Raw genomic sequence first — 26,805 nt, 5'->3', positions numbered from 1 at the left:
GAAGGGGTGCAAGGAGGGGTGCAAAAAGTGATGCAAAAAGGAGGGGAGCAAAGGGGGGTTGCAAAAGTGTGCTGCAAAAGCGGGGTGCATGCAGGGGTTTTGCAATGGGAGACGTTGCAAGGATGGGATGCAGTGCAGAGTTGCAATAGGAAGGGGTGCAAGGAGGGGTGCAAAAATGGATGCAAAAAGGAGGGGGGCAAAGGGGGGTTGCAAAGCCGTGGTGCAAAAGTGGGGTGCATGCAGGGCTTTTGCAATGGGGGAGTTGCAAGGATGGGATGCAGTGCAGGGTTGCAATAGGAAGGGGTGCAAGGGGGGGTGCAAAAATGGATGCAAAAAGGAGGGGGGCAAAGGGGGGTTGCAAAGCCGTGGTGCAAAAGTGGGGTGCATGCAGGGCTTTTGCAATGGGGGAGTTGCAAGGATGGGATGCAGTGCAGGGTTGCAATAGGAAGGGGTGCAAGGGGGGGTGCAAAAAGTGATGCAAAAAGGAGGGGAGCAAAGGGGGGTTGCAAAGCCGTGGTGCAAAAGCGGGGTGCATGCAGGGGTTTTGCAATGGGGGGAGTTGCAAGGATGAGATGTAAGGGGGGATTGCAATGGAAAGGGGTGCAATGAGGGTTGCGAAAATGGATGCAAAAAGGAGGGGGCAAAGGGGGGTTGCAAAACTGTGCTGCAAAAGCGGGGTGCATGCAGGGGTTTTGTAATGGGGGGGTTGCAAGGATTGGATGCAGTGCAGAGTTGCAATAGGAAGGGGTGCAAGGAGGGGTGCAAAAATGGATGCATGGAAGAGAGGTGCAAAGGGGGGGTTGCAAAACTGTGCTGCAAAAGTGGGGTGCAATGAGAGGCTTTACAATGGAGGGAGTTGCAACAAAGTGATGCAGTGTAGTGTTGCAATAGGAAGGGGTGCAAGGAGAGGTGCAAAAGTGGATGCATGAAGGAGGGGAGCGAGGGGGGTTTGCAAAACCGTGGTGCAAAAGCAGGTGCAAAGGAGGAGCTTTGCAATAGGGCAGGTTGCAGGGATGTGGTGCAATGTGGGATTGCAATAGGAAGGGGCCCAAGGGGGGTTGCAAAAGTGGATGCACTAAAGAGGAGTCCCTGGGAGGGTTGCAAAACAGTGCTGCAAAAGTGGGGTGCAATGAGAGTCTTTGCAGTGGGAGCTGTTGCAAGGGAGGGATGCAACACGAAATTGCAATAGGAAGAGGCGCAAGGAGCGGTGCAAAAGTGGATGCCTAAAGGAGGGGAGCGAGGGGGGGTTGCAAAAGCGTTGTGCAAAAGCGGGGTGCAATGAAAGGCTTTGCAATGGGAGAGGTTGCAATGTGGTGGTGCAATACGAGATTGCAATAGAAAAGTGTGCAAGGGAGGGTGCAAAAATCCACGCATCTTAGTGGGGTGCAGAGGAGGGTTGCAAACTTATGTTGCAAATGCAGGGTGCAGTGAGGGACTTTGCAGGGGGAGAGGTTGCAAGGAAGGAACGGAACACTGAATTGCAATAGGAAGGGGTGCAAGGAGGGGTGCAAAAATGGATGCATAAAGGAGAGGAGCAAGGGGGGGTTGCAAAAGGGTGCTGCAAATTCAGGGTGCGTGGAGGGTCGTTGCAGTGGGAGAGGTTGCAATGTAGTGGTCCAACACGAGATTGCAATAGGAAGGGGTGCAAGGGGGGGGAGGAAAGTGATGCACAAAGGAGGGGTGGAGAGGGGGTTTGCAAAGCTGTGCTGCAAACGCGGGATGCAACGAGGGTCTTTGCAGTAGGGCTGGTTGTAACAAAGTGTTGCAGCACGGAATTGCAATGGGAAGGAGTGCAAGGGGGGTGCAAAAATGGATGCACAGAAGGGAGGAACAAGGGGGGTTGCAAAACCGTGCTGCAAATGCAAAGTGCATGGAGGGTCTTTGCAATGGGAGAGGTTGCAACAAAGTGATGCAGCATGGAATTGCAATGGGAAGGGGTGCAAGGAGGGGTGCAAAAATGGATGCACAGAAGAGGGGGGCAGGGGGGGGTTGCAAAATTGATCTGCAAAAGCGAGGTGCAGCAAGAAGCTTTGCAATAGGGGGGAGAGTAAGAAAGTGATGCAGCATGGAATTGCAATAGGAAGGGGTCCAAGCGGGGTGCAAAAATGGATTCACAACGGAGGGGAGCAAGGGGAGGTTGCAAAATGATGATGGAGAAGTTAGATGCACTGAGGGGTTTTGCAATGGGGCTGATTGCAACAAAGTGATGCAGCACAGAATTGCAATAGGAAGGGGTGCAAGGAGGGGTGCAGAAATGGATGCACAAAGGAGGGGGACAAAGGGGGGTTGCAAAATGATTATGGAGAAGTTGGAAGCACGGAGGGTCTTAGCAATGGGAGAGGTTGCAACAATGTGATGCAGCACGGAATTGCACTAGGAAGGGGTGCAAGGAGGGGTGCAAAAATGGATGCACAGAAGAGGGGGGCAAAGGGGGGTTGCAAAAGGGTGCTGCAAATGCAGGGTGCGTGGACGATCGTTGCAATGGGAGAGGTTGCAACAAAGTGATGCAGCACGGAATTGCAATGGGAAGGGGTGCAAGGGGGGGTGCAAAAATGGATGCACAGAGGAGGGGAGCAAAGGGGGTTTGCAAAATGCTGCTGGAGAAGTTAGGTGCACCGAGGGGTTTTGCAATGGGGCTGATTGCAACAAAGCGATGCAGCACGGAATTGCAATGGGAAGGGGTGCAAGGAGGGGTGCAAAAATGGATGCACAGAGGAGGGGAGCAAAGGGGGGTTGCAAAACCGTGCTGCAGAAGTTGGATGCACGGAGGGTCTTTGCAATGGGAGAGGTTGCAACAAAGTGATGCAGCACGGAATTGCAATGGGAAGGGGTGCAAGGAGGGGTGCAGAAATGGATGCACAGAAGAGGGGAGCAAAGGGGGTTTGCAAAATGCTGATGGAGAAGTTAGGTGCACCGAGGGGTTTTGCAATGGGGCTGATTGCAACAAAGTGATGCAGCACGGAATTGCAATAGGAAGGGGTGCAAGGAGGGGTGCAAAAATGGATGCACAGAAGAGGGGAGCAGGGGGGGTTGCAAAATTGATCTGCAAATGTGGGGTGCAGCAAGAAGCTTTGCAATGGGGGGAGAAGTAAGAAAGTGATGCAGCACGGAATTGCAATAGGAAGGGGTGCAAGGAGGGGTGCAGAAATGGATGCACAGAAGAGGGGGGCCGGGGGGGGTTGCAAAATTGATCTGCAAATGTGGGGTGCAGCAAGAAGCTTTGCAATGGGGGGAGAAGTAAGAAAGTGGTGCAGCACGGAATTGCAATGGGAAGAGGTGCAAGGAGGGGTGCAGAAATGGATGCATAGAGGCGGGGGGCAGGGGGGGGTTGCAAAACTGTGCTGCAGAAGTTGGATGCACGGAGGGTCTTTGCAATGGGAGAGGTTGCAACAAAGTGATGCAGCACGGAATTGCAATAGGAAGGGGTGCAAGGAGGGGTGCAGAAATGGATGCACAGAAGAGGGGAGCGGGGGGGGTTGCAAAATTGATCTGCAAATGTGGGGTGCAGCAAGAAGCTTTGCAATGGGGGGAGAAGTAAGAAAGTGGTGCAGCACAGAATTGCAATAGGAAGGGGTGCAAGGAGGGGTGCAGAAATGGATGCACAGAAGAGGGGGGCAGGGGGGAGTTGCAAAACCGTGCTGCAGAAGTTGGATGCACGGAGGGTTTTTGCAATGGGGCTGATTGCAACAAAGTGATGCAGCACGGAATTGCAATAGCAAGGGGTGCAAGGAGGGATGCAAAAATGGATTCACAGAAGAGGGGAGCAAAGGGGGATTGCAAAATTGATCTGCAAAAGCGAGGTGCAGCAAGAAGCTTTGCAATAGGGGGGAGAGTAAGAAAGTGATGCAGCACGGAATTGCAATAGGAAGGGGTGCATGGAGGGGTGCAGAAATGGATGCACAGAAGAGGGGAGCAAAGGGGGGTTGCAAAACCGTGCTGCAGAAGTTGGATGCACGGAGGGTCTTTGCAATGGGAGAGGTTGCAACAAAGTGATGCAGCACGGAATTGCAATGGGAAGGGGTGCAAGGAACGGTGCAGAAATGGATGCACAGAAGAGGGGAGCAAAGGGGGGTTGCAAAACCGTGCTGCAGAAGTTGGATGCACGGAGGGTCTTTGCAACGAGGGGGGGGGGTTTGGGGTGGGGGGGAGGGGGCTGCGCAGAAAGGAAGTGATGCAAAGCCTCGTGCAATCCGGAGGGCTGCAGGGAGGAGGAGGAGGAGGAGGAGGAGGAGGAAGGAGAAGGAAGGAGGGGAGGGGAGGGATGGGGGGGGGGGGGGGTTGGGGGGCGGCGCATTCGGGGCCGCAGCGGCGAAACGGAGTTGGGTGGGGGGGCACAGGAAGGGGAAGGGGGGGGGGACAGGAAGGGGAAAGGGGGGGGGGGGGAGGAAGAGGAGGAGGAGGAGGAGGAGGTGGAGGTGGAGGAAGGCGGCGCGCGGCCGAAGGGTGCGTTTGGATGGGGGGAAATGGGATGGAGGGGGGTGGGGGGGGGGTGGGGGATGGGGGGCGTGGGGTTGTTGCACGCGAGCGTGTAAAGAGGGGGGGGTGGGGGGGGCGCGGCGGGATGGATGGGGGGCGAAGGGAGGGTGGGGGGTGGGAATGGGGGGTGGGTGTGCAAATGGCGGGGTGGGTGTGTAAGTGGGGTGGGTGTGTAAGTGGGGTGGGTGTGTAAATGGGGGGGTTGTGGACACGTGGGGTGTCGGTGTGGAAATGTAGGGGGGGCTCGAGTGGGTCGTGCGTGTGTAAATGGGGGGTGGGTGTGTAAGTGGGGTGGGTGTGTAAGTGGGGTGGGTGTGTAAATGGTGGGGTTGTGGACACGTGGGGGGTCGGTGTGGAAATGTTGGGGGGGCTCGAGTGGGTCGTGGGTGTGTAAATGGGGGGTGGGTGTGTAAATGGGGTGGGTGTGTAAATGGGATTGTGGACACGTGGGGGGTCGGTGTGGAAATGTTGGGGGGCACGAGTGGGTCGTGGGTGTGTAAATGGGGGGTGGGTGTGTAAATCGGGTGGGTGTGTAAATGGGGGGATTGTGGACACGTGGGGGGTCGGTGTGGAAATGTTGGGGGGCACGAGTGGGTCGTGGGTGTGTAAATGGGGGGTGGGTGTGTAAGTGGGGTGGGTGTGTAAGTGGGGGGGTTGTGGGCACGTGGGGGGTCGGTGTGGAAATGTTGGGGGGCACGAGTGGGTCGTGCGTGTGTAAATGGGGGGTGGGTGTGTAAGTGGGGTGGGTGTGTAAGTGGGGGGGTTGTGGGCACGTGGGGGGTCGGTGTGGAAATGTTGGGGGGCTCGAGTGGGTCGTGGGTGTGTAAATGGGGGGTGGGTGTGTAAATGGTGGGGTTGTGGACATGTGGGGGATCGGTGTGCAAATGTAGGGGGTGCATGAGTGTGTCGTGGGTGTGTATATGGGGGGTGGGTGTGTAAATGTAAGGGGGGCATGAGTGGGGGGTGGGTGTGTAAATGGGGAGGGTGTGTGTGTAAATGGGGGGGTTGTGAGCACAAGGGATGGGTGTGTAATTGGAGGGTGGGTGTGTAAATGGGAGTTGCGGACATGGGAGGGTGTGCAAATGGGGCCTGTGAACATGTGGGGGGTTGGTGTGTGCAAATGGGGGGTGGTTGTGCAAAAGTAGGGGTGCACAAGTGGGGGGGTGTGTGTGAGATGGGTTGTGGACTTCTGGGGTGGGTGTGTAAATGGAGTTGTGAACAAGTAGGGGTCGTTGTGCAAATGTAGGGGGTGCATGAGCGGGTTGTGGGTGTGTAAATGAGGGGTGAGTGTGTAAATGTAAGGGGGGCATGAGTGGGGGGTGGGTGTGTGAATATGGAGGGTGGTTGTGTAAATGGGGTTGTGAGCACAAGGGATGAGTGTGCAAATGGGGGATGGGTGTGTAAATGGGGGGTTGTGGACATGGGGGTGAGTGTGCAAATGTAGGGGGTGCATGAGTGGGGGTGAGTGTGTAAATGGGTGGGTGTTCAAATGGGGGAATGGGTGTAAATGGGGGCTTGTGAACACGTGGGAGGGTTGGTGTGCAAATGTAGGTGGGCACGAGTGGGGGGTGGGTGTGTAAATGGGGGGTGGGTGTGTAAATGTAGGGGGCGCATGAATGGGGGGGTGGGTGTGTAAATGGGGGGTTGTATCAGTAGGGGTTGGGAGTGTAAATGTGGAGGGTGAGTGTGTAAATACAAGGGATTGTGAGCATGAGGGGTGGGTGTGCAGATGGGGGGTTGTGGACACATGGGAGGGTCAGAGTGTGCAAATGGGGTAGGTGTGCAAGTGGTTGGATGGGTGTACAAATGTAGGGTTTGCATGAGTGGGGGGCAGGTGTGTAAATGGGGGGTTGTGAGCATGTGGGGCAGTTGTGTAAATGGGGGGGTTAATGTGTCAATGGTGATGTGAATATGGGGTGCGTGTGCAAATGGTGGATGTGCATTTGGGGTTTGTGAACACTTGGTGGGTGTGCAAATTCAGAGGGTGGGTGTGCAAGTGGGGTGGGACAAGTGGGGTTGGGTGTGTAAATGGGGAGATTGTGAGCACATGCAAATAGTTGGGTGTGCAAATAGGAGTGTTGTGAACATGGGTTGGTGTGTAAATGGGAAGGTTGTGAATACAGGGCTGGCTGGGTGTGCAAATGTATGGGGTGCACAAGTTGGAGGTGGTGTGTAAAATGGGTGGGTGTGTAAATGGGGTTGTGAGCAGGAGGGGTTGGTGTGCAAATGGGAGGGATGCACGAGTGGGGGTGGGCGTGCAAATGGGCTGGGTGAAGAAATGGGGTTTGCGAACATGGGGGTGGGTGTGTAAATTGGGGGGTGGGTGTGTAAATTGGGTTGCGTTTCGAAATGGGGGGTTCTGAGCACGAGGGTTGGGTGTGCAAATGGGGGATAGGTTTCAAAGTGGGGGGGTGTAAAAAGGGGGGGTGGGTGTGCAAATGGGGAAGGTGGGTGTGTAAATGGAGTTGTGAACATGGGGGTGGGTGTATAGGTTGGGTGGGTGTGTAAATTGGGTAGTGGACATGTTGGGTAGGTGTGTAAATGTAAGGGTGTGCACGAGTGCAGGGGTGGGTGTGCGAATAGGGTGGGTGTGTAAAGGTAGTGGCTGGTGCACACATGGGGGTGGGAGTGTGAATGGGTTGTGTGTATGGGGGGGGTGAGTGTGCAAATGGCGTGAACATTTGGGGAGTGGGTGTGTAAGTATAAGGGATGTGGAATGAATGGGTGGGGGGTGGGTGTGTAAATGGGGGGCTTGTGAACACGGGTGGGTGTGCAAGTGGGGGGTGGGTGTTGAAATGAGTGCATGATTTGGGGGTGGGTGTGCAAATGTAGGGGGGCGTGTAAATGGGGTTATGAACATGTGGGGGGTGGGTGTGTAAGCAGAAGTGTTGCACACTTGTGGGGGCTGAGCTGTGCAAACGTAAGGAGGTTGTGAACACGGGGTGAGTGTGCAGATGGGGTAGGGTGTGTAAATGGGGGGCTTGTGAAGACCTGGGGGGGTGGGTGTGCAAATGGGGGGGGGTGTAGAAATGAGGTGGGTGTGCAAGCAGAGTGTTGCGGACACGTGGGTGGTGGGTGTGCAAAGGTAGGGGCTGTCTGAGTAGGGGGTGGATGTGCAAATGGGGTTTGTGAACACGTGGGACCTGGGTGTGTAAATTGGGGGGGGTTGCACAGTTGTTGGGGACTAGGTGTGCAAATGAAAGGGGGGTTGTGAACATGGTGGTGGGTGTGCAAATGTAGGAGCTGGTGCACACGTGTGGGGTGGGTGTGCAAAGGTTGGGGATGCACGAGAGGGCTTGCGTGTGCAAATAGGGTTAAGAACATGTGGAGTGAGTGTGCAAATGGGGGAAGTGTGCACGAGGGTGTTGTACTTTCGTGTGTGTTTCCACAGGTGTGTAAGGAGAGCTCTGCACACGGGGGGTGTTTGCACGCGTGGGTGTGTCAAGGGATGGGGATGTACAAGTGTGTGAGGAGCTGGGTGTGCGAAGGGGGGACAGACTTGCACACTTGGTTGCGTGTGCACGATGGTGTTACACTTGTGTGTGTGTCCATAGGTGTGCAATTGGGGATTTTCATGTGTGAATTGAGTGCAAGGATGGGGATGCACAAGTGTGTGTGTGCGCATGGGGGTGCCATGTGGGGATTTGCACACGTGGGTGTGTGCACGAGGGTGTGGCACTCTTGTCTGTGTCCCCACAGGTGTGCAACGGGAGGTATTTGCACACGTGGAGTTGTTCCAGGATGGGAATACATGAGTGTGCGAGCAGCTGAGTGTGCAATGGGGGGGCTTACACGCTTGTGCACGTTTGGCGTGCAAACGTGGGGATGCACGTATTGGTTTGCACTCGCACGTGTGGCCACAGGTGTGCAATGATTTGCACACTTGTTTGCGCATTTGGATGTGGGTAAGGATGGGATGCACCGCTGTGCGTGAGCAACTGGGTGTGCAATGGGGTGGGCTTGCACGCTTATGCTGCCCATTAGGAGTGCAAGGATGGGGTGTGTGTGTGTGTGAATGCACGTGGGTGTGCAGTGAAAGGATTTGCACACATGTGGTTGTGCAGGGATGGCACTAAACGAGTGTGTGAGCGGCTGGGTGTGCAGTGGGGGGCTTTGCACGCTTGGTGAGTGTGCACAACTGTGTTGCAAATGTGATTGTGCAAAGGAAAGACTGGGAGAGTGAGGGTGGGGGGCCTGAAGTGCAAGTGTGCGTGGTTGTGCAAAGATATGCGGTTGCACATGAGGTTGCACACGAGTGTGCAAAGGGGTGGCTGCACGTACGTGGGGAGGTAGTAGCAAAGATGGGCTTGCTCATGAGTGTGCAAAGCGTGCTGTTGCACAAGTGTGTGTGTGAGCACGCAGTTTGCACATACGTGCTTGTGCAAGGTTACATGCTTGCACACTCATTTGTGGGTGCAGACTGGGAGCGCAAGGGTGGTTTTGTACGGGTCTCTGTGTGTGAATAGGTGTGTAAAGGGGGGATTGTGCACAGCTGTGCGTGTGCACCAGGCTGGGATGCGGTGAGGTGTGCAAAGGTTTTGCACAAGAGGGCGCAAGGGGTTGGGGCTGCATGTGCTTGTGAGTGCACATGGATGGGATCCTTGTGCTTGTGTGCAGCTGGGTGTGCAAAAGGGGGGTGGTGGTGTGCGTGCATGCCGGAGAGTGTGTAAATGTGCACAAGTGCAAGGAGGTATTTGCAAGTGGATGGGGGCTTTTGCACACTTATGTGGGTTGGGTGTGCAAAGGGAGGTTCTTGTTTGTTGGGGGAAGTACATGCTTGTGAAAATGGGTGTGAAAAGGGTTTTGAAAGTGTGCAGGGATTGAGTTCTGAGTGTGCAAAGGTTTGCACACTTGTACATCAGTGTGGGTGTGTGAAAGGCTCGTGTTGCACGCCTGTACACACGCGAATGAGCGCTGCAAGGAGTTTGCATGCGGGGGTGCGATGGGGTTGCACACGTGTGCGACAGTGTGCAAACGTGCATGGATTTGCACAAGCAGGCCAATGGGTGTGCACGTTGCAGGTGGGTGTGCAATGGAATGTGGGTGTGTGTGCCCGGATTGTGCAAGACTCGTGTTAGGAGAGGTGCACACGAGTGTGTAGACCTGTCGACAAGAGCATGCAAAAGTATGGATTTTGTACAAGTGTGTTGCACGTGGCTGTGCAAGGGAGCCTTTGCATGTGGGTGGGAATGCACGGGGTTGTTTTGAACATGGGTGTGAAAGGGGGCAGCTTGCACACGGGCGGGCGTGTGCACACAAGGGTTGTATTGCAAATGAGTGTGCGAGGACAAAGGTGCAAATGAATGCGTGTGAGCATGAGTGTGCAAAAGCTGGACTGCAATTGCGTAACGGTGTGCATAACTGTTCCAGAAGTGAGTTTGCACGTTAGTAGGTGTGCATGGGTTGAGTGTGCCAAGGTTTGCTTGCACAAGGGGCATTGCACGTGGATTTTGCACCATGGTTTGTGTTGCACGTGGGTACGATTGAGGCTGGTCCGCTGCTGGGGGTCTCTCGCACATGGTTGTGCAAGATGAGTGTGCGAAAGATATGTATGGGAGTGCATGAATGCGAGTGTGCAAATGGGGAGGAGAGTAAATGGTTTGTAAATGGATTGTTGCACGTGGGTGTGCGAGGACAGCATTGCACGTGGACGTCTGCAAGGCTGGGGGTGTGCAAGGCTGAGCGTGCCAGCAGAAGTCCAAGAGTTTTGTGTTGCACACCTCTCGGTGCGTGTGTGTTTGGTGTGCAAAGTTTTGGCAGTTTGATTTTGCACAACGGTGTGTATTGCACACGGGCATACAATGGGGGTGGGCTTTCACACTTGTGCAAGAACACGGGTGCGTGTATGGACGCTTTTGCATGTGGCTGTGTGGATTTGCACACATGGCTGTTGCACAAGGCTGTGCACATGGGTGTGAAAGAGGCATCTTGTGGGGGAGATCGTGTTCAAGTGAGTGTGCAAAAGACACGTGAGTGGATGGCTGCATAGGCACAAGGGTGTGCAAAAGTGGTGTGGGTGTGTGTGCCAGTAGATGTGCAAGAAGTAGAGTGGAAGGCGGCTTTCCAGCTGGATTTTGCGTGTGCGAGAGTGCATTTGCACGAGCGGGGTGTTTGGCACATGGGTGTGAAGGGCAGCCTGCACAAGGGGGGGTGTCGTGATGAGTGTGCAAGCATAACATTGGGGCTGTGTGGTTTGTTTTGCACACTCAGCTGTTGCACACGTACGTGGATTTGTGGATGCAGGTGTGCAAGGAAGCTCAGTGCACGGAATGCATGGGGATGAGATGCACGTGGGGATGCAGTTGTGCATGCATTTGCACACATGTGAGTGTGCGAGGTGTTGGGGGAGGTGTGCAAGGATGGGCTGCTCACATCCGCGCGCAAATGGGGCGTGCAATAATTAAGTGTGCAAAGGGGGGGTGGCAGATAGGTGCACATTTTGGTGTGTTGGTGCAAGGGTGGGCTTGCACACGTGGGTGGGTAAATAGTTGGTTTGCACATGAGAGTTACACACGAGAGTGTGCAAAAGGGAGTTTGTACGAGGGTTAGAGATTTGCACACGTATGTGTGTGCTGTTGGCAGTGTGTAAGTGTGCAAGGGGGCTGTTTGCACAAGGGCATTGCAAGACAGTAAGCTGTGAGCAATGCTTTCACTAGTGCGTTTGCACAGGGATGCTGGGCACGTGAGCGTGCAAGGCTGTGTTTGAAGGCTGTGTTTGCATGACCGCGCGTGTGATTTTTGGGATTTGCACATGAGTGTGCACGATTGCAGGACAGTTTGCATTGTGTGTGTGGATGGGTGTGCAAGAGGTTGCTCGCACGTGGGTGCAAGGATTTGCACACCTCTGTGTGTTGGCTGTGTGAAAGTGTGCACGGCAGTTTGCACGTGGGTCTTGCACAAGCGTTTGTGTGCTGATGGGTGTGTGTGAGTGTGTAAAGTTACTTGCACACAGGTGTGCTCTTTTGCACAGTGCTGCTCAAACATGGATGCGTGAAAGTGTGCGAGGAGTGTTTGCACAACGGGCTTTGCACAAGAGTGTTTGTGCATTGGATGGATGCGTGTGTACTGATAGGTGTGAGCAATGCTTGCACAAGCGTGCGTGTTTCCCTGGGGATGTTTCACACGTGAGTGCGCCAGGGATTGTTTGGCACTGCAGTTTGCACGTGGGCGTGCAAAGGGTGGGTGTGCACATGGATGGGCAGGTGAGCTGTGCAGGGGGTATGTGTTTGCACGTGGACGTGGGTTTTTTTTCACCAGGGTATGCACGTGAATGGATGTGTGTGTGCTGGCCGGTGTGAGCAATGCTTGCACACCTGTGCTTGTGTTTGCACGGGGGTGCGGGATTTTGCACACTTTGGTGTAGTTGGGGTGTGTGAAAGTGTGCAAGGGGAGTTCGCACGAGGATGCAGGGGTTCGCAACAGGACTTGTGTGCTGTTAGTTGTGAGTGTGCAAGGGATGTGGGGCTTTGCACACTTGTGCGTGTGCACTTGGATGTGTGTGAGTGTGCGATGGGTGCTTGCACAAGGGTATTTGTGCACGTGGGTGTGATGCGTGTGTGTTGATGGGTGTGAGCAGTGCTCGCACATGGGAGTGCAAAGGGTAGCGTTGCACAATTGTGTCCGCACGCACAAGGGTGGGTGCGAGAGTGTGCAAGGGGGTGTTTGCACGTGGATGCGGAGTTTTGCACACTTGTGTTTGTGCAGTTGGGAATGTGAAAGTTTGCGTTGTTTTTTAACACGTGGGTGTGGAGTTATGCACCAGGGTTTCTCTGCTGCTAGATGTGAGTGTGCAAGGGGGGCACAAGTGGGCGTGGAGTTTTGCACAATTGTGCACGTGCACGTGTGTGTGAGAGAGTGTGCGAGGTGCTGTTTGCACGTGGGTTTGGAGTTTTGAACCAGGGTTTGTGTTTGCTGACAGATGTGAGTGTGCAAGGGGGGCACAAGTGGGCGTGGAGTTTTACACAATTGTGCGCGTGCACACGTGTTTGTGTGAGTGTGCAAGGGGCTGCTTGCACGTGGTGTGGAGTTTCGCACCAGGGTTTCTGTGCTGTCAGATGTGAGTGTGCAAGGGGTGCACAAGTTCACGCGGAGTTTTGCACAATTGTGCACATTTGTGTATGTGAGTGTGTGCAAGGGACAGCTCGCACATGGACACAGAGTTTTGCACCAGGGTTTGTGCGCTGTTACTTGTGAGCGTGCAAGGGGAGTCTTCACGTGGATGTGCGGGTTTGCACACTTTGTGTGCACCTGGAGGTCTGTGCGTGTGCAAGGGGCCGTTTGCACGCAGGCGTGCAAGCCGTGCACACGGATTCATGCAAAGCCAGCTTGGCTTCCAGTGTGGGCGTGCAAGGCGTGCACAACAGATCCGTGCGAGGAGGGATTTGCACGCAGCTGCGCGGAAGGGTTGCGTTGCACGGGGGGGTGGTGCACGGGGCGTGCAACGTGAGCGTGCAAGGAGCTGCGTTTGCTGCAGGTGGGAGCAAATGGTGCAAAGGGGGGGGGTGGCAGCAAACACGGAATGCAATGAGTTGCATTGCAAGCAGCAAAAAAGTTGCATTGCAGACACTGCATGCATTGCAGTGCATTGCAGACAGAACAGGTTGCATTGCATTGCAGACAGCAAACAGGTTGCACTGCATTGCAAACACAGAACAGGCTGCATTGCATTGCAAACACAGAACAGGTTGCATTGCATTCACTGCATGCATTGCAGTGCATTGCAAACACAGAACAGGTTGCATTGCAAACACAGAATGCATTGCATTGCATTGCAACTGCAGAACACGTTGCATTGCATTGCAGACAGCAAACAGGTTGCACTGCATTGCAAACACAGAACAGGCTGCATTGCATTGCAAACACAGAACAGGTTGCATTGCATTCACTGCATGCATTGCAGTGCATTGCAAACACAGAACAGGTTGCATTGCAAACACAGAATGCATTGCATTGCATTGCAACTGCAGAACACGTTGCATTGCATTGCAGACAGCAAACAGGTTGCACTGCATTGCAAACACAGAACAGGCTGCATTGCATTGCAAACACAGAACAGGTTGCATTGCATTCACTGCATGCATTGCAGTGCATTGCAAACACAGAACAGGTTGCATTGCAAACACAGAATGCATTGCATTGCATTGCAACTGCAGAACACGTTGCATTGCATTGCAGACAGCAAACAGGTTGCATTGCATTGCATTGCAAACAGCAAACAGGTTGCATTGCATTGCAGACAGCAAACAGGTTGCGTTACATTGCAAACACAGAACAGGTTGCATTGCAGACACTGCATGCATTGCATTGCATTGCAAACACAGAACAGGTTGCATTGCATTGCAAACACAGAACAGGTTGCATTGCAGACACTGCATGCATTGCAGTGCATTGCAAACACAGAACAGGTTGCATTGCATTGCAGACAGCAAACGGGTTGCATTGCATTGCAAACACAGAACAGGTTGCATTGCAGACACTGCATGCATTGCATTGCATTGCAGACACAGAACAGATTGCATTGCAAACACAGAATGCATTGCATTGCATTGCAGACACAGAACAGGTTGCATTGCATTGCAGAGAGCAAACAGGTTGAATTCCATTGCAAAGAGGTTGCATTGCAGACACAGAACACAGTGCATTGCATTGCAAACAGCAAACAGAATGCATTGCATTGCAGACAGCAAACAGGTTGCATTGCAAATACTAAAGGCATTGCATTGCAAACACAGAATGCATTGCCTTGCATTGCAAACACAGAACAGGTTGCATTGCAGACACAGAATGCATTGCATTGCATTGCAAACACAGAACAGGTTGCAGTGCATTGCAAGCAGCAAACAGGTTGCATTGCATTGCAGACAGCAAACAGGTTGCATTGCAAATACTAAAGGCATTGCATTGCAAACACAGAACAGGTTGCATTGCAGACACTGCATGCATTGCATTGCATTGCAAACACAGAACAGGTTGCATTGCAGACACTGCATGCATTGCATTGCATTGCAAACACAGAACAGGTTGCATTGCAGACACTGCATTCATTGCATTGCATTGCAGGGAGCAAACGTTGCATTGCATTGCAGACAGCAAACAGGTTGCATTGCATTGCAAACAGCAAACGGGTTGCATTGCATTGCAAACACAAAACACGTTGCATTGCATTGCAAACACTGCATGCATTGCATTGCATTGCAAATACAGAACACATTGCATTGCATTGCAAGCAGCAAACAGGTTGAATTCCATTGCAAACAGGTTGCATTGCAGACACTGCATGCATTGCAGTGCATTGCAAACACAGATCACGTTGCACCGCATTGCAAACACCAAACTGATTGCGTTGCATTGCAAATACCCAACAGATTGCATTGCATTGCAAGCACCCAACAGATTGCAATGCAAATACCCAACAGGTTGCATTGCATTGCAAATTCCAAGCAGGTTGCAGTGCAAATAACCAAAAGATTGCATTGCATTGCAAATTCCAAGCAGGTTGCAATGCAAATACCCAACAGATTGCATTGCATTGCAAATTCCAGGCAGGTTGCAGTGCAAATAACCAAAAGATTGCATTGCATTGCAAGCACCCAACAGATTGCAGTGCAAATACCCAAAAGATTGCATTGCATTGCAAGCACCAAAGAGGTGGTGTTGCAAGTACTGACCAGATTGCATTGCACTGCACACCCAGAACAGATTGCATTGGAAACACAGATTGCATTGCATTGCAAACACAGATTGCATTGCATTGCACATCCAGAACGCATCGCATTGCAAGCACTGAATGCATTGCACACCCAGAACAGGTTGCATTGCATTGCACACCCAGAATAGATTGCATTGCAAACACAGCACAAATTGCATTGCATTGCACAACCAGTACAGATTGCATTGCAGACACAGAATGCACTGCATTGCAAACACAGCACAGATTGCATTGCAAACACAGATTGCATTGCATTGCACACCCAGAACACTTTGCATTGCATTGCAAACCCAGCACAGATTGCATTGCATTGCAAACCCAGAACAGATTGCATTGCAAACACAGATTGCATTGCATTGCATTGCATTGCAAACCCAGAACAGATTGCATTGCAAACACAGATTGCATTGCATTGCAAACCCAGAACACATTGCATTGCAAACCCAGCACAGATTGCATTGCATTGCATTGCAAACACAGAATGCATTGCAATCCCAGCACAGATTGCATTGCATTGCACACCCAGCACAGATTGCATTGCAAACACAGATTGCATTGCATTGCACACCCAGCACAGATTGCATTGCACTCCCAGAGCACATTGCATTGCACACCCAGCACAGATTGCATTGCATTTCATTGCAAACACAGAAGTCATTGCATTGCACACACAGATTGCATTGCATTGCAAACCCAGAACACATTGCATTGCAAACACTGAATGCATTGCAATCCCAGCACAGATTGCATTGCATTGCACACCCTGAACAGAATGCATTGCACACCCACAGCAGATTGCATTGCACACCCAGATCAGATTGCATTGCAAATACTGACCAGATTGCATTGCATTGCAAATCCAGAACACATTGCATTGCACACCCAGCACAGATTGCAAAGCACTGCACACCCAGAACAGATTGCATTGCAAACCCAGATTGCATTGCATTGCAAATCCAGAACACATTGCATTGCAAACGCAGCACAGATTGCATTGCATTGCACACCCAGCACAGATTGCAAAGCACTGCACACCCAGAACAGATTGCATTGCAAACCCAGATTGCATTGCATTGCAAATCCAGAACACATTGCATTGCACACCCAGCACAGATTGCATTGCATTGCACACCCAGCACAGATTGCATTGCAAACACAGAATGCATTGCATTGCAAATCCAGAACACATTGCATTGGAACCCCAGCACACATTGCATTGCATTGCACACCCAGAACAGAATGCATTGCAAATACTGACCAGATTGCATTGCAAACACAGATTGCATTGCATTGCACACCCAGAACACATTGCATTGGAAACGCAGCACAGATTGCATTGCATTGCATTGCACACCCAGAACAGATTGCATTGCAAACACTGAATGCATTGCATTGCACACCCAGAACACATTGCATTGCAAGCCCAGCACAGATTGCATTGCATTGCACACCCAGCACAGATTGCATTGCAAACACAGAATGCATTGCACACCCAGCACAGATTGCATTGCAAACACAGAATGCATTGCACACCCAGCACAGATTGCATTGCACACCCAGCACAGATTGCATTGCACTGCATTGCACACCAGAGCACATTGCATTGCAAACCCAGCACAGATTGCATTGCATTGCACACCCAGAACAGATTGCATTGCAAACACAGAATGCATTGCACACCCAGCACAGATTGCATTGCATTGCACACCCAGCACAGATTGCATTGCATTGCACACCCAGCACAGATTGCATTGCATTGCAAATACTGACCAGATTGCATTGCAAACGCAGCACAGATTGCATTGCATTGCATGCCCAGAACAGATTGCATTGCAAACACTGAATGCATTGCATTGCACACCCTGAACAGATTACATTGCAAACACTGAATGCATTGCACACGCAGAGCAGATTGCATTGCATTGCACACCCAGAACAGATTGCATTGCATTGCATTGCAAACCCAGAACAGATTGCATTGCAAACCCAGCACAGATTGCATTGCATTGCACACCCAGCACAGATTGCAAAGCACTGCACACCCAGAACAGATTGCATTGCAAACCCAGATTGCATTGCATTGCAAATCCAGAACACATTGCATTGCACACCCAGCACAGATTGCATTGCAAACACAGAATGCATTGCATTGCAAATCCAGAACACATTGCATTGGAACCCCAGCACACATTGCATTGCATTGCACACCCAGAACAGAATGCATTGCAAATACTGACCAGATTGCATTGCAAACACAGATTGCATTGCATTGCACACCCAGAACACATTGCATTGGAAACGCAGCACAGATTGCATTGCATTGCATTGCACACCCAGAACAGATTGCATTGCAAACACTGAATGCATTGCATTGCACACCCAGAACACATTGCATTGCAAGCCCAGCACAGATTGCATTGCATTGCACACCCAGCACAGATTGCATTGCAAACACAGAATGCATTGCACACCCAGCACAGATTGCATTGCAAACACAGAATGCATTGCACACCCAGCACAGATTGCATTGCACACCCAGCACAGATTGCATTGCACTGCATTGCACACCAGAGCACATTGCATTGCAAACCCAGCACAGATTGCATTGCATTGCACACCCAGAACAGATTGCATTGCAAACACAGAATGCATTGCACACCCAGCACAGATTGCATTGCATTGCACACCCAGCACAGATTGCATTGCATTGCACACCCAGCACAGATTGCATTGCATTGCAAATACTGACCAGATTGCATTGCAAACGCAGCACAGATTGCATTGCATTGCATGCCCAGAACAGATTGCATTGCAAACACTGAATGCATTGCATTGCACACCCTGAACAGATTACATTGCAAACACTGAATGCATTGCACACGCAGAGCAGATTGCATTGCATTGCACACCCAGAACAGATTGCATTGCATTGCATTGCAAACCCAGAACAGATTGCATTGCAAACCCAGCACAGATTGCATTGCATTGCACACCCAGCACAGATTGCAAAGCACTGCACACCCAGAACAGATTGCATTGCAAACCCAGATTGCATTGCATTGCAAATCCAGAACACATTGCATTGCACACCCAGCACAGATTGCATTGCAAACACAGAATGCATTGCATTGCAAATCCAGAACACATTGCATTGGAACCCCAGCACACATTGCATTGCATTGCACACCCAGAACAGAATGCATTGCAAATACTGACCAGATTGCATTGCAAACACAGATTGCATTGCATTGCACACCCAGAACACATTGCATTGGAAACGCAGCACAGATTGCATTGCATTGCATTGCACACCCAGAACAGATTGCATTGCAAACACTGAATGCATTGCATTGCACACCCAGAACACATTGCATTGCAAGCCCAGCACAGATTGCATTGCATTGCACACCCAGCACAGATTGCATTGCAAACACAGAATGCATTGCACACCCAGCACAGATTGCATTGCAAACACAGAATGCATTGCACACCCAGCACAGATTGCATTGCACACCCAGCACAGATTGCATTGCACTGCATTGCACACCAGAGCACATTGCATTGCAAACCCAGCACAGATTGCATTGCATTGCACACCCAGAACAGATTGCATTGCAAACACAGAATGCATTGCACACCCAGCACAGATTGCATTGCATTGCACACCCAGCACAGATTGCATTGCATTGCACACCCAGCACAGATTGCATTGCATTGCAAATACTGACCAGATTGCATTGCAAACGCAGCACAGATTGCATTGCATTGCATGCCCAGAACAGATTGCATTGCAAACACTGAATGCATTGCATTGCACACCCTGAACAGATTACATTGCAAACACTGAATGCATTGCACACGCAGAGCAGATTGCATTGCATTGCACACCCAGAACAGATTGCATTGCATTGCATTGCAAACCCAGAACAGATTGCATTGCAAACCCAGCACAGATTGCATTGCATTGCACACCCAGAACAGATTGCATTGCATTGCATTGCAAACCCAGAACAGGTTGCATTGCATTGCACACCCTGAACAGATTGCATTGCATTGCAAACCCAGCACAGATTGCATTGCATTGCAAACCCAGCACAGATTGCATTGCATTGCACACCCAGAACAGATTGCATTGCATTGCACACCCAGCACAGATTGCATTGCAAACACTGAATGCATTGCAAACCCAGCACAGATTGCATTGCATTGCACACCCAGCACAGATTGCATTGCATTGCAAACCCAGCACAGATTGCATTGCATTGCAAACCCAGCACAGATTGCATTGCAAATACTGACCAGATTGCATTGCACACCCTGAACAGATTGCATTGCAAACACAGAATGCATTGCAATCCCAGCACAGACTGCATTGCAAACACAGAATGCATTGCAATCCCAGCACAGATTGCATTGCATTGCAAACCCAGCACACATTGCATTGCACACCCAGCACAGATTGCATTGCAAACACAGAATGCATTGCACACCCAGCACAGATTGCATTGCATTGCACACCCAGAACACGTTGCATTGCAAACACAGAATGCATTGCAATCCCAGCACAGATTGCATTGCATTGCAAACCCAGAACAGGTTGCATTGCATTGCAAACCCAGAACAGATTGCATTGCATTGCAAACCCAGAACACATTGCATTGCAAATACAGAACACATTGCATTGCAAACCCAGCACAGATTGCATTGCATTGCATTGCAATCACAGAACACATTGCATTGCAAATCCAGAACACGTTGCATTGCATTGCAAACCCAGAACAGATTGCATTGCAAACACTGAATGCATTGCAATCCCAGCACAGATTGCATTGCATTGCACACCCAGAACAGATTGCATTGCATTGCATTGCAAACCCAGAACAGGTTGCATTGCATTGCACACCCTGAACAGATTGCATTGCATTGCAAACCCAGCACAGATTGCATTGCATTGCAAACCCAGAACAGATTGCATTGCATTGCACACCCAGCACAGATTGCATTGCATTGCACACCCAGCACAGATTGCATTGCAAACACTGAATGCATTGCAAACCCAGAACAGATCGCATTGCATTGCACACCCAGAACACATTGCATTGCATTGCATTGCAATCCCAGCACAGATTGCATTGCATTGCACACCCAGATTGCACCGCAAGCCCCGACCGAACCTCTAACCTTTCTCTTCTCCTCCTTTCTCTTGCAGCACCACCCGGGCCCCTGATTGCAAACGATGCCCGTTGGCCATGCCCCCTCCCCCCCTTAGGATGCCGCCGCCTCTCCCCCCTCTGCTGCCGCCTCCTCCTCTGCTCCTTTTGCTTCTGCTGCTTCTCCCCCCTCCGTCCAGCACCGCCTCCCCCCCCCCCTCGTGCCCGGCCGCTTGCACTTGCAGCAATCAAGCAAGCCGTGTGATTTGCACCAGAAAACAACTTCAAGAAGTTCCGGGCAGTATTTCGGTCAACACCCGTTACCTCAATTTACAAGAAAATCACATCCAAGTCATCCGAACCGACACCTTCAAACACCTTCGGCACCTGGAAATCCTGCAGCTCAGCCGCAATTTGCTGCGCCAGGTCGAAGTGGGGGCTTTTAACGGCCTCCCCAACCTCAACACCTTGGAGCTTTTCGACAACAGGTTGACCACGGTCCCCACTCAAGCTTTCGAGTATTTATCCAAGCTGAGGGAGCTTTGGTTGAGGAACAACCCGATCGAAAGCATCCCTTCTTACGCCTTCAACCGGGTGCCGTCCTTACGCAGGTTGGACCTGGGCGAGCTGAAACGTTTGGAGTACATCTCCGAAGCCGCCTTCGAAGGCTTGGTTAACTTGAGATATTTGAACCTGGGGATGTGTAACTTGAAAGAGATCCCCAACCTGACGGCTTTGGTGAGGTTGGAAGAGTTGGAATTATCCGGGAATCGTTTGGGGAGGGTGAAACCGGGTTCTTTCCAAGGTCTGAGCAGCTTGAGGAAGCTTTGGTTGATGCACGCCCGGGTGGCGGCGGTCGAACGCAACGCCTTCGACGACCTGAAAGCCTTGGAAGAGTTGAATTTGGCTCATAACGAGCTCAGCTCGTTACCCCACGACCTCTTCGCCCCGTTGCACCGCTTGGAAAGGGTCCACCTCCACCACAACCCCTGGCGCTGCGACTGCGACGTGCTTTGGTTGGCCTGGTGGTTGAGGGAAACGGTGCCCAGCAACACCAGTTGTTGCGCCCGGTGCCACGCGCCCCCGCCGTTAAGGGGGAGGTATTTAGGGGAATTGGAACCGGGACATTTCACCTGTTACGCCCCGGTTATCGTAGAACCGCCGGCGGATCTGAACGTCACCGAAGGGATGGCGGCCGAATTGAAATGCCGAACCGGGACGGCGATGACTTCGGTGAATTGGTTGACGCCGAACGGGACTTTGATGACTCACGGTTCGTACCGGGTGAGGATCTCGGTTTTGCACGACGGCACGCTCAATTTCACCAACGTCACCGTGCAAGACACGGGCCAGTACACCTGCATGGTCACCAACGCCGCCGGCAACACCACGGCTTCCGCCACGCTCAACGTTTCGGCTGTGGACGCCGCCGCCGCCGCCGCCGCCGCCGCCGCCGCGGCAACCGGTTACACCTATTTCACCACCGTCACCGTGGAGACGACGGATGGAGGAGGTGCTGGCGGTGCAAACGGTGAGGATACGGCCCTCCAAACCGCCCCGCTGCCGACGATGGGTTGGGATGCTTTGCCCGCCGGCGTATCGACGGCGGCGCCGGCGACGCGCGCTACCGGGAAGCCTTACACCGTTCCCATCACCGCCGCCGCCGCCGGCGGTGCTGCGGTGGGAAACGGTTTGGGTGGAGGTTTGCAGGATTTAGACGACGTCTTGAAAACCACCAAAATCATCATCGGGTGTTTCGTGGCCATCACCTTCATGGCGGCCGTCATGCTGGTGGCTTTCTATAAGCTGAGGAAGCAGCACCAGAGGCACAAGCATCGCGGTGGGGCGGCCAGGGCGGTGGAAATCGTCAACGTGGAGGACGAGTTGGGTGCTGGGGGTGGGGGAGGGGGTGGTGGAGGGGGTGGGGGTGGGGGTGGGGGTGGTGGGGGTCCGATGGGTGACAGCCGTTTGGCGTTGCCGGCTTTGGAAAGGGATCATTTGGATCGTTACGCCGCTTTCGCCGCTCATTACGGCAACAGCGGGGCGGCGTTGGGATGCGGGAAGAATCCGCTCCTCAATTCCGTCCACGAACCGCTGCTCTTTAAGAGCCCCTCCAAGGAGAACGTGCAGGAGACGCAGATCTGACGGACCCCCCCTTGAAACCCCCCCCCCAAAAAAGTCAGCCCCCATCCCCCCCGAAAACACGACAATAGGGAACCCCCCCCCACCCTTTAAACCCCCCACCCAAAAAGGAGCGACCCCCCATCGCCCCAAAAACCCCACAACATTGGGAAGCCCCCCTTCCCCCTTCCTCCCCCCCGTTTAGACCCCCCCCCAAAAACCCCCTTCCCCCGTCTTCCCACCCCCCCCTTTAGACCCCCCCCCCAAAAAGTGAGCCCCCATCCCCACCGAAAACACGACAAGAGAAATAGGGAACCCCCCCCCCATCCTTTATTCCCCCCCCCCCCCCCCAAAAATGACCCCCATCCCCCCAAAAAACACGACAAAAAGAAAATAGGGTGGCTATGGGGCGACGCTGATGGGGTCGCTATAGGGTGGATGGACGGCGCTGTGGGGTGGGGACCTTAAATGGGGTGGGGGCGTCGCTATGGGGTGGATGGAGGTCGCTATGGGGTGGGGGCGTCGCTATGGGGTGGATGGGCGTCGCTATGGGGTGCGTGGGCATCGCTATGGGGTGGAGGCATCGCTATGGGGTGGATGGGCGTCGCTATGGGGTGGGTGGGCGTCGCTATGGGGTGGGTGGACGTCTCTATGGGGTGGGGAGGTCAATATGGGGTGGAGGTGCTGCTATGGGGTGGGTGGGGGTCGCTATGGGGTGGGGAGGTCAATATGGGGTGGGGGCGTCGCTATGGGGTGGGGGTGTCAATATGGGGTGGATGGGCGTCGCTATGGGGTGGGGAGGTCAATATGGGGTGGATGGGCGTCGCTACGGGACGGACGCCATGACGGTGGGACAGACGGACGTTGTGACGACGGGCCGGACGTGGTGGCGGCGGGGTGGGGAGGTTGACAGGAGGAGGAGGAGGGGGTGGGGGTGGGGGTGGGGGTGGTGGGGGTCCGATGGGTGACAGCCGTTTGGCGTTGCCGGCTTTGGAAAGGGATCATTTGGATCGTTACGCCGCTTTCGCCGCTCATTACGGCAACAGCGGGGCGGCGTTGGGATGCGGGAAGAATCCGCTCCTCAATTCCGTCCACGAACCGCTGCTCTTTAAGAGCCCCTCCAAGGAGAACGTGCAGGAGACGCAGATCTGACGGACCCCCCCTTGAAACCCCCCCCCCCAAAAAAGTGAGCCCCCATCCCCCCCGAAAACACGACAATAGGGAACCCCCCCCCCACCCTTTAAACCCCCCACCCAAAAAGGAGCGACCCCCCATCGCCCCAAAAACCCCACAACATTGGGAACCCCCCCTTCCCCCTTCTTCCCACCCCCCCTTGAAACCCCCCCCCAAAAAAGTGAGCCCCCATCCCCCTCGAAAACAATACAAGAGAAATAGGGAACCTCCCCCCCACCCTTTAAACCCCCCACCCCAAATAGGAGCGACCCCCCCATCGCCCCCAAAAACACGACAACATTGGGAACCCCACCCTCCCCCCCCTTTAAACCCCCCCCCCAAAAAAGTGAGCCCCCATCCCCCCCGAAAACACGACAAGAAAAATTGGGACCCCCCCCCACCCTTTATTCCCCCCCCCCCCCCCCAAAAATGACCCCCATCCCCCCCAAAAACACGACAAAAAGAAAATAGGGTGGCTATGGGGCGACGCTGATGGGGTCGCTATGGGGTGGGTGGACGACGCTATGGGGTGGAGGTGCTGCTATGGGGTGGGGGCGTCAATATGGGGTGGAGGGATGCCATCATGGTGGGACAGACGGACGTTGTGACGACGGGACGGACGTGGTGGTGTTGGGGTGGGGACCTTAAATGGGGTGGGGGCGCCGCTATGGGGTGGATGGAGGTCGCTATGGGGTGGAGGTGCTGCTATGGGGTGGATGGAGGTCGCTATGGGGTGGGGGTGCTGCTATGGGGTGGATGGAGGTCGCTATAGGGTGGGGGTGTCAATATGGGGTGGATGGACGTCGCTATGGGGTGGGGAGGTCAATATGGGGTGGATGGACGTCGCTATGGGGTGGGGAGGTCAATATGGGGTGGATGGGCGTCGCTATGGGGTGGGGAGGTCAATATGGGGTGGGGGTGTCGCTATGGGGTGGATGGGCGTCGCTATGGGGTGGGGGTGTCAATATGGGGTGGATGGGCGTCGCTACGGGACGGACGCCATCACGGTGGGACAGACGGACGTTGTGCCGACGGGCCGGACGTGGTGGCGGCGGGGTGGGGAGGTTGACAGGAGGTGGAGGAGGGGGTGGGGGTGGGGGTGGGGGTGGTGGGGGTCCGATGGGTGACAGCCGTTTGGCGTTGCCGGCTTTGGAAAGGGATCATTTGGATCGTTACGCCGCTTTCGCCGCTCATTACGGCAACAGCGGGGCGGCGTTGGGATGCGGGAAGAATCCGCTCCTCAATTCCGTCCACGAACCGCTGCTCTTTAAGAGCCCCTCCAAGGAGAACGTGCAGGAGACGCAGATCTGACGGACCCCCCCTTGAAACCCCCCCCCCAAAAAAGTCAGCCCCCATCCCCCCCGAAAACACGACAATAGGGAACCCCCCCCCCACCCTTTAAACCCCCCACCCCAAAAAGGAGCGACCCCCCATCGCCCCAAAAACACGACAGGAAAAAGTAGGGAACCCCCCCTTCCCCCTTCCTTCCCCCTCTTTAGACCCCCCCCAAAAAAGTGAGCCCCCATCCCCCCCGAAAACACGACAAGAGAAATAGGGACCCCCCCCCCACCCTTTAAGCCCCAACCCAAAAAGGGAGCGACCCCCATTGCCCCCAAAAACACAAGACAACATTGGGAACCCCCCCCTCCCCCCCCTTGAAACCCCCCCCCCAAAAAAGTCAGCCCCCATCCCCCCCGAAAACACGACAATAGGGAACCCCCCCCCCCACCCTTTAAGCCCCCCACCCCAAAAAGGAGCGACCCCCCATCGCCCCCAAAAACACGACAAGACAACATTGGGAACCCCCCCCTCCCCCTTCTTCCCACCCCCCTTTAAACCCCCCCCCCCAAAAAAGTGAGCCCCCATCCCCCCCGAAAACACGACAATAGGGAACCCCCCCCCCACCCTTTAAACCCCCCACCCCAAATAGGAGCGACCCCCCATCGCCCCCAAAAGCACGACAACATTGGGAACCCCCCCCTCCCCCCCTTTAAACCCCGCCCCCCAAAAAGTGAGCCCCCATCCCCACCGAAAACGCGACAAGAGAAATAGGGAACCCCCCCCCCACCCTTTAAACCCCCCACCCAAATAGGAGCGACCCCCCATCGCCCCAAAAACACGACAGGAAAAAGTAGGGAACCCCCCCTTCCCCCTTCCTTCCCCCTCTTTAGACCCCCCCCCCAAAAAAGTGAGCCCCCATCCCCCCCGAAAACAATACAAGAGAAATAGGGACCCCCCCCCCACCCTTTAAACCCCCCACCCCAAAAAGGAGCGACCCCCCATCGCCCCCAAAAACACGACAAGAAAAAGTAGGGAACCCCCCCTTCCCCTTTCCTCCCCCCCTTTAAACCCCCCCCAAAAAGTGAGCCCCCATCCCCCCCAAAAACACGACAAGAAAAATTGGGACCCCCCCCCCACCCTTTGTTCCCCCCCCCCAAAAAATGACCCCCATCCCCCCCGAAAACACGACAAAAAGAAAATAGGGTTCCTATGGGGCGACGCTGATGGGGTCGCTATGGGGTGGGGGCGTCAATATGGGGTGGAGGGATGCCATCATGGTGGGACAGACGGACGTTGTGACGACGGGACGGACGTGGTGGTGTTGGGGTGGGGACCTTAAATGGGGTGGGGGCGTCGCTATGGGGTGGATGGAGGTCGCTATGGGGTGGGGGCATCGCTATGGGGTGGGTGGAGGTCGCTATGGGGTGCGGGGGTCACTATGGGGTGGGTGGGCGTCGCTATGGGGTGGGGGCATCGCTATGGGGTGGGGAGGTCAATATGGGGTGGAGGTGCTGCTATGGGGTGGATGGGCGTCGCTATGGGGTGGGGAGGTCAATATGGGGTGGAGGTGCTGCTATGGGGTGGATGGACATCTCTATGGGGTGGGGAGGTCAATATGGGGTGGATGGACGTCGCTATGGGGTGGGGAGGTCAATATGGGGTGGATGGGCGTCGCTATGGGGTGGGGAGGTCAATATGGGGTGGAGGTGCTGCTATGGGGTGGATGGACGTCGCTATGGGGTGGATGGATGTCGCTATGGGGTGGGTGGACGTCTCTATGGGGTGGGTGGAGGTCGCTATGGGGTGGATGGACGTCGCTATGGGGTGGGGAGGTCAATATGGGGTGGTTGGACGTCGCTATGGGGTGGAGGCATCGCTATGGGGTGGGTGGACGTC

The 26,805-nt window shown here is 53.9% G+C and overlaps 1 protein-coding gene across 1 annotated transcript; it reads left to right on the top strand.

Moving 5' to 3' along the window:
- Nucleotides 1–4,371: 4,371 nt before the first annotated feature.
- Nucleotides 4,372–22,553, top strand: LRRC4B (leucine rich repeat containing 4B). The gene is made up of 2 exons (XM_090127424.1): nt 4,372–4,443; nt 20,394–22,553. The coding sequence occupies exon 2, from the start codon at nt 20,434–20,436 to the stop codon at nt 22,477–22,479; it is 2,046 nt and encodes a 681-aa protein (XP_089983550.1). The 5' UTR covers nt 4,372–4,443; nt 20,394–20,433; the 3' UTR covers nt 22,480–22,553.
- The last annotated feature ends 4,252 nt before the right edge of the window (nt 22,554–26,805 follow it).

The sequence above is a fragment of the Phasianus colchicus genome, chromosome 31 (assembly GCF_987193195.1).
Source record: "Phasianus colchicus chromosome 31, bPhaCol1.hap1.1, whole genome shotgun sequence".
Lineage (NCBI taxonomy): Eukaryota > Metazoa > Chordata > Aves > Galliformes > Phasianidae > Phasianus > Phasianus colchicus.
This window is presented reverse-complemented; position numbering and strand designations above follow the sequence as displayed.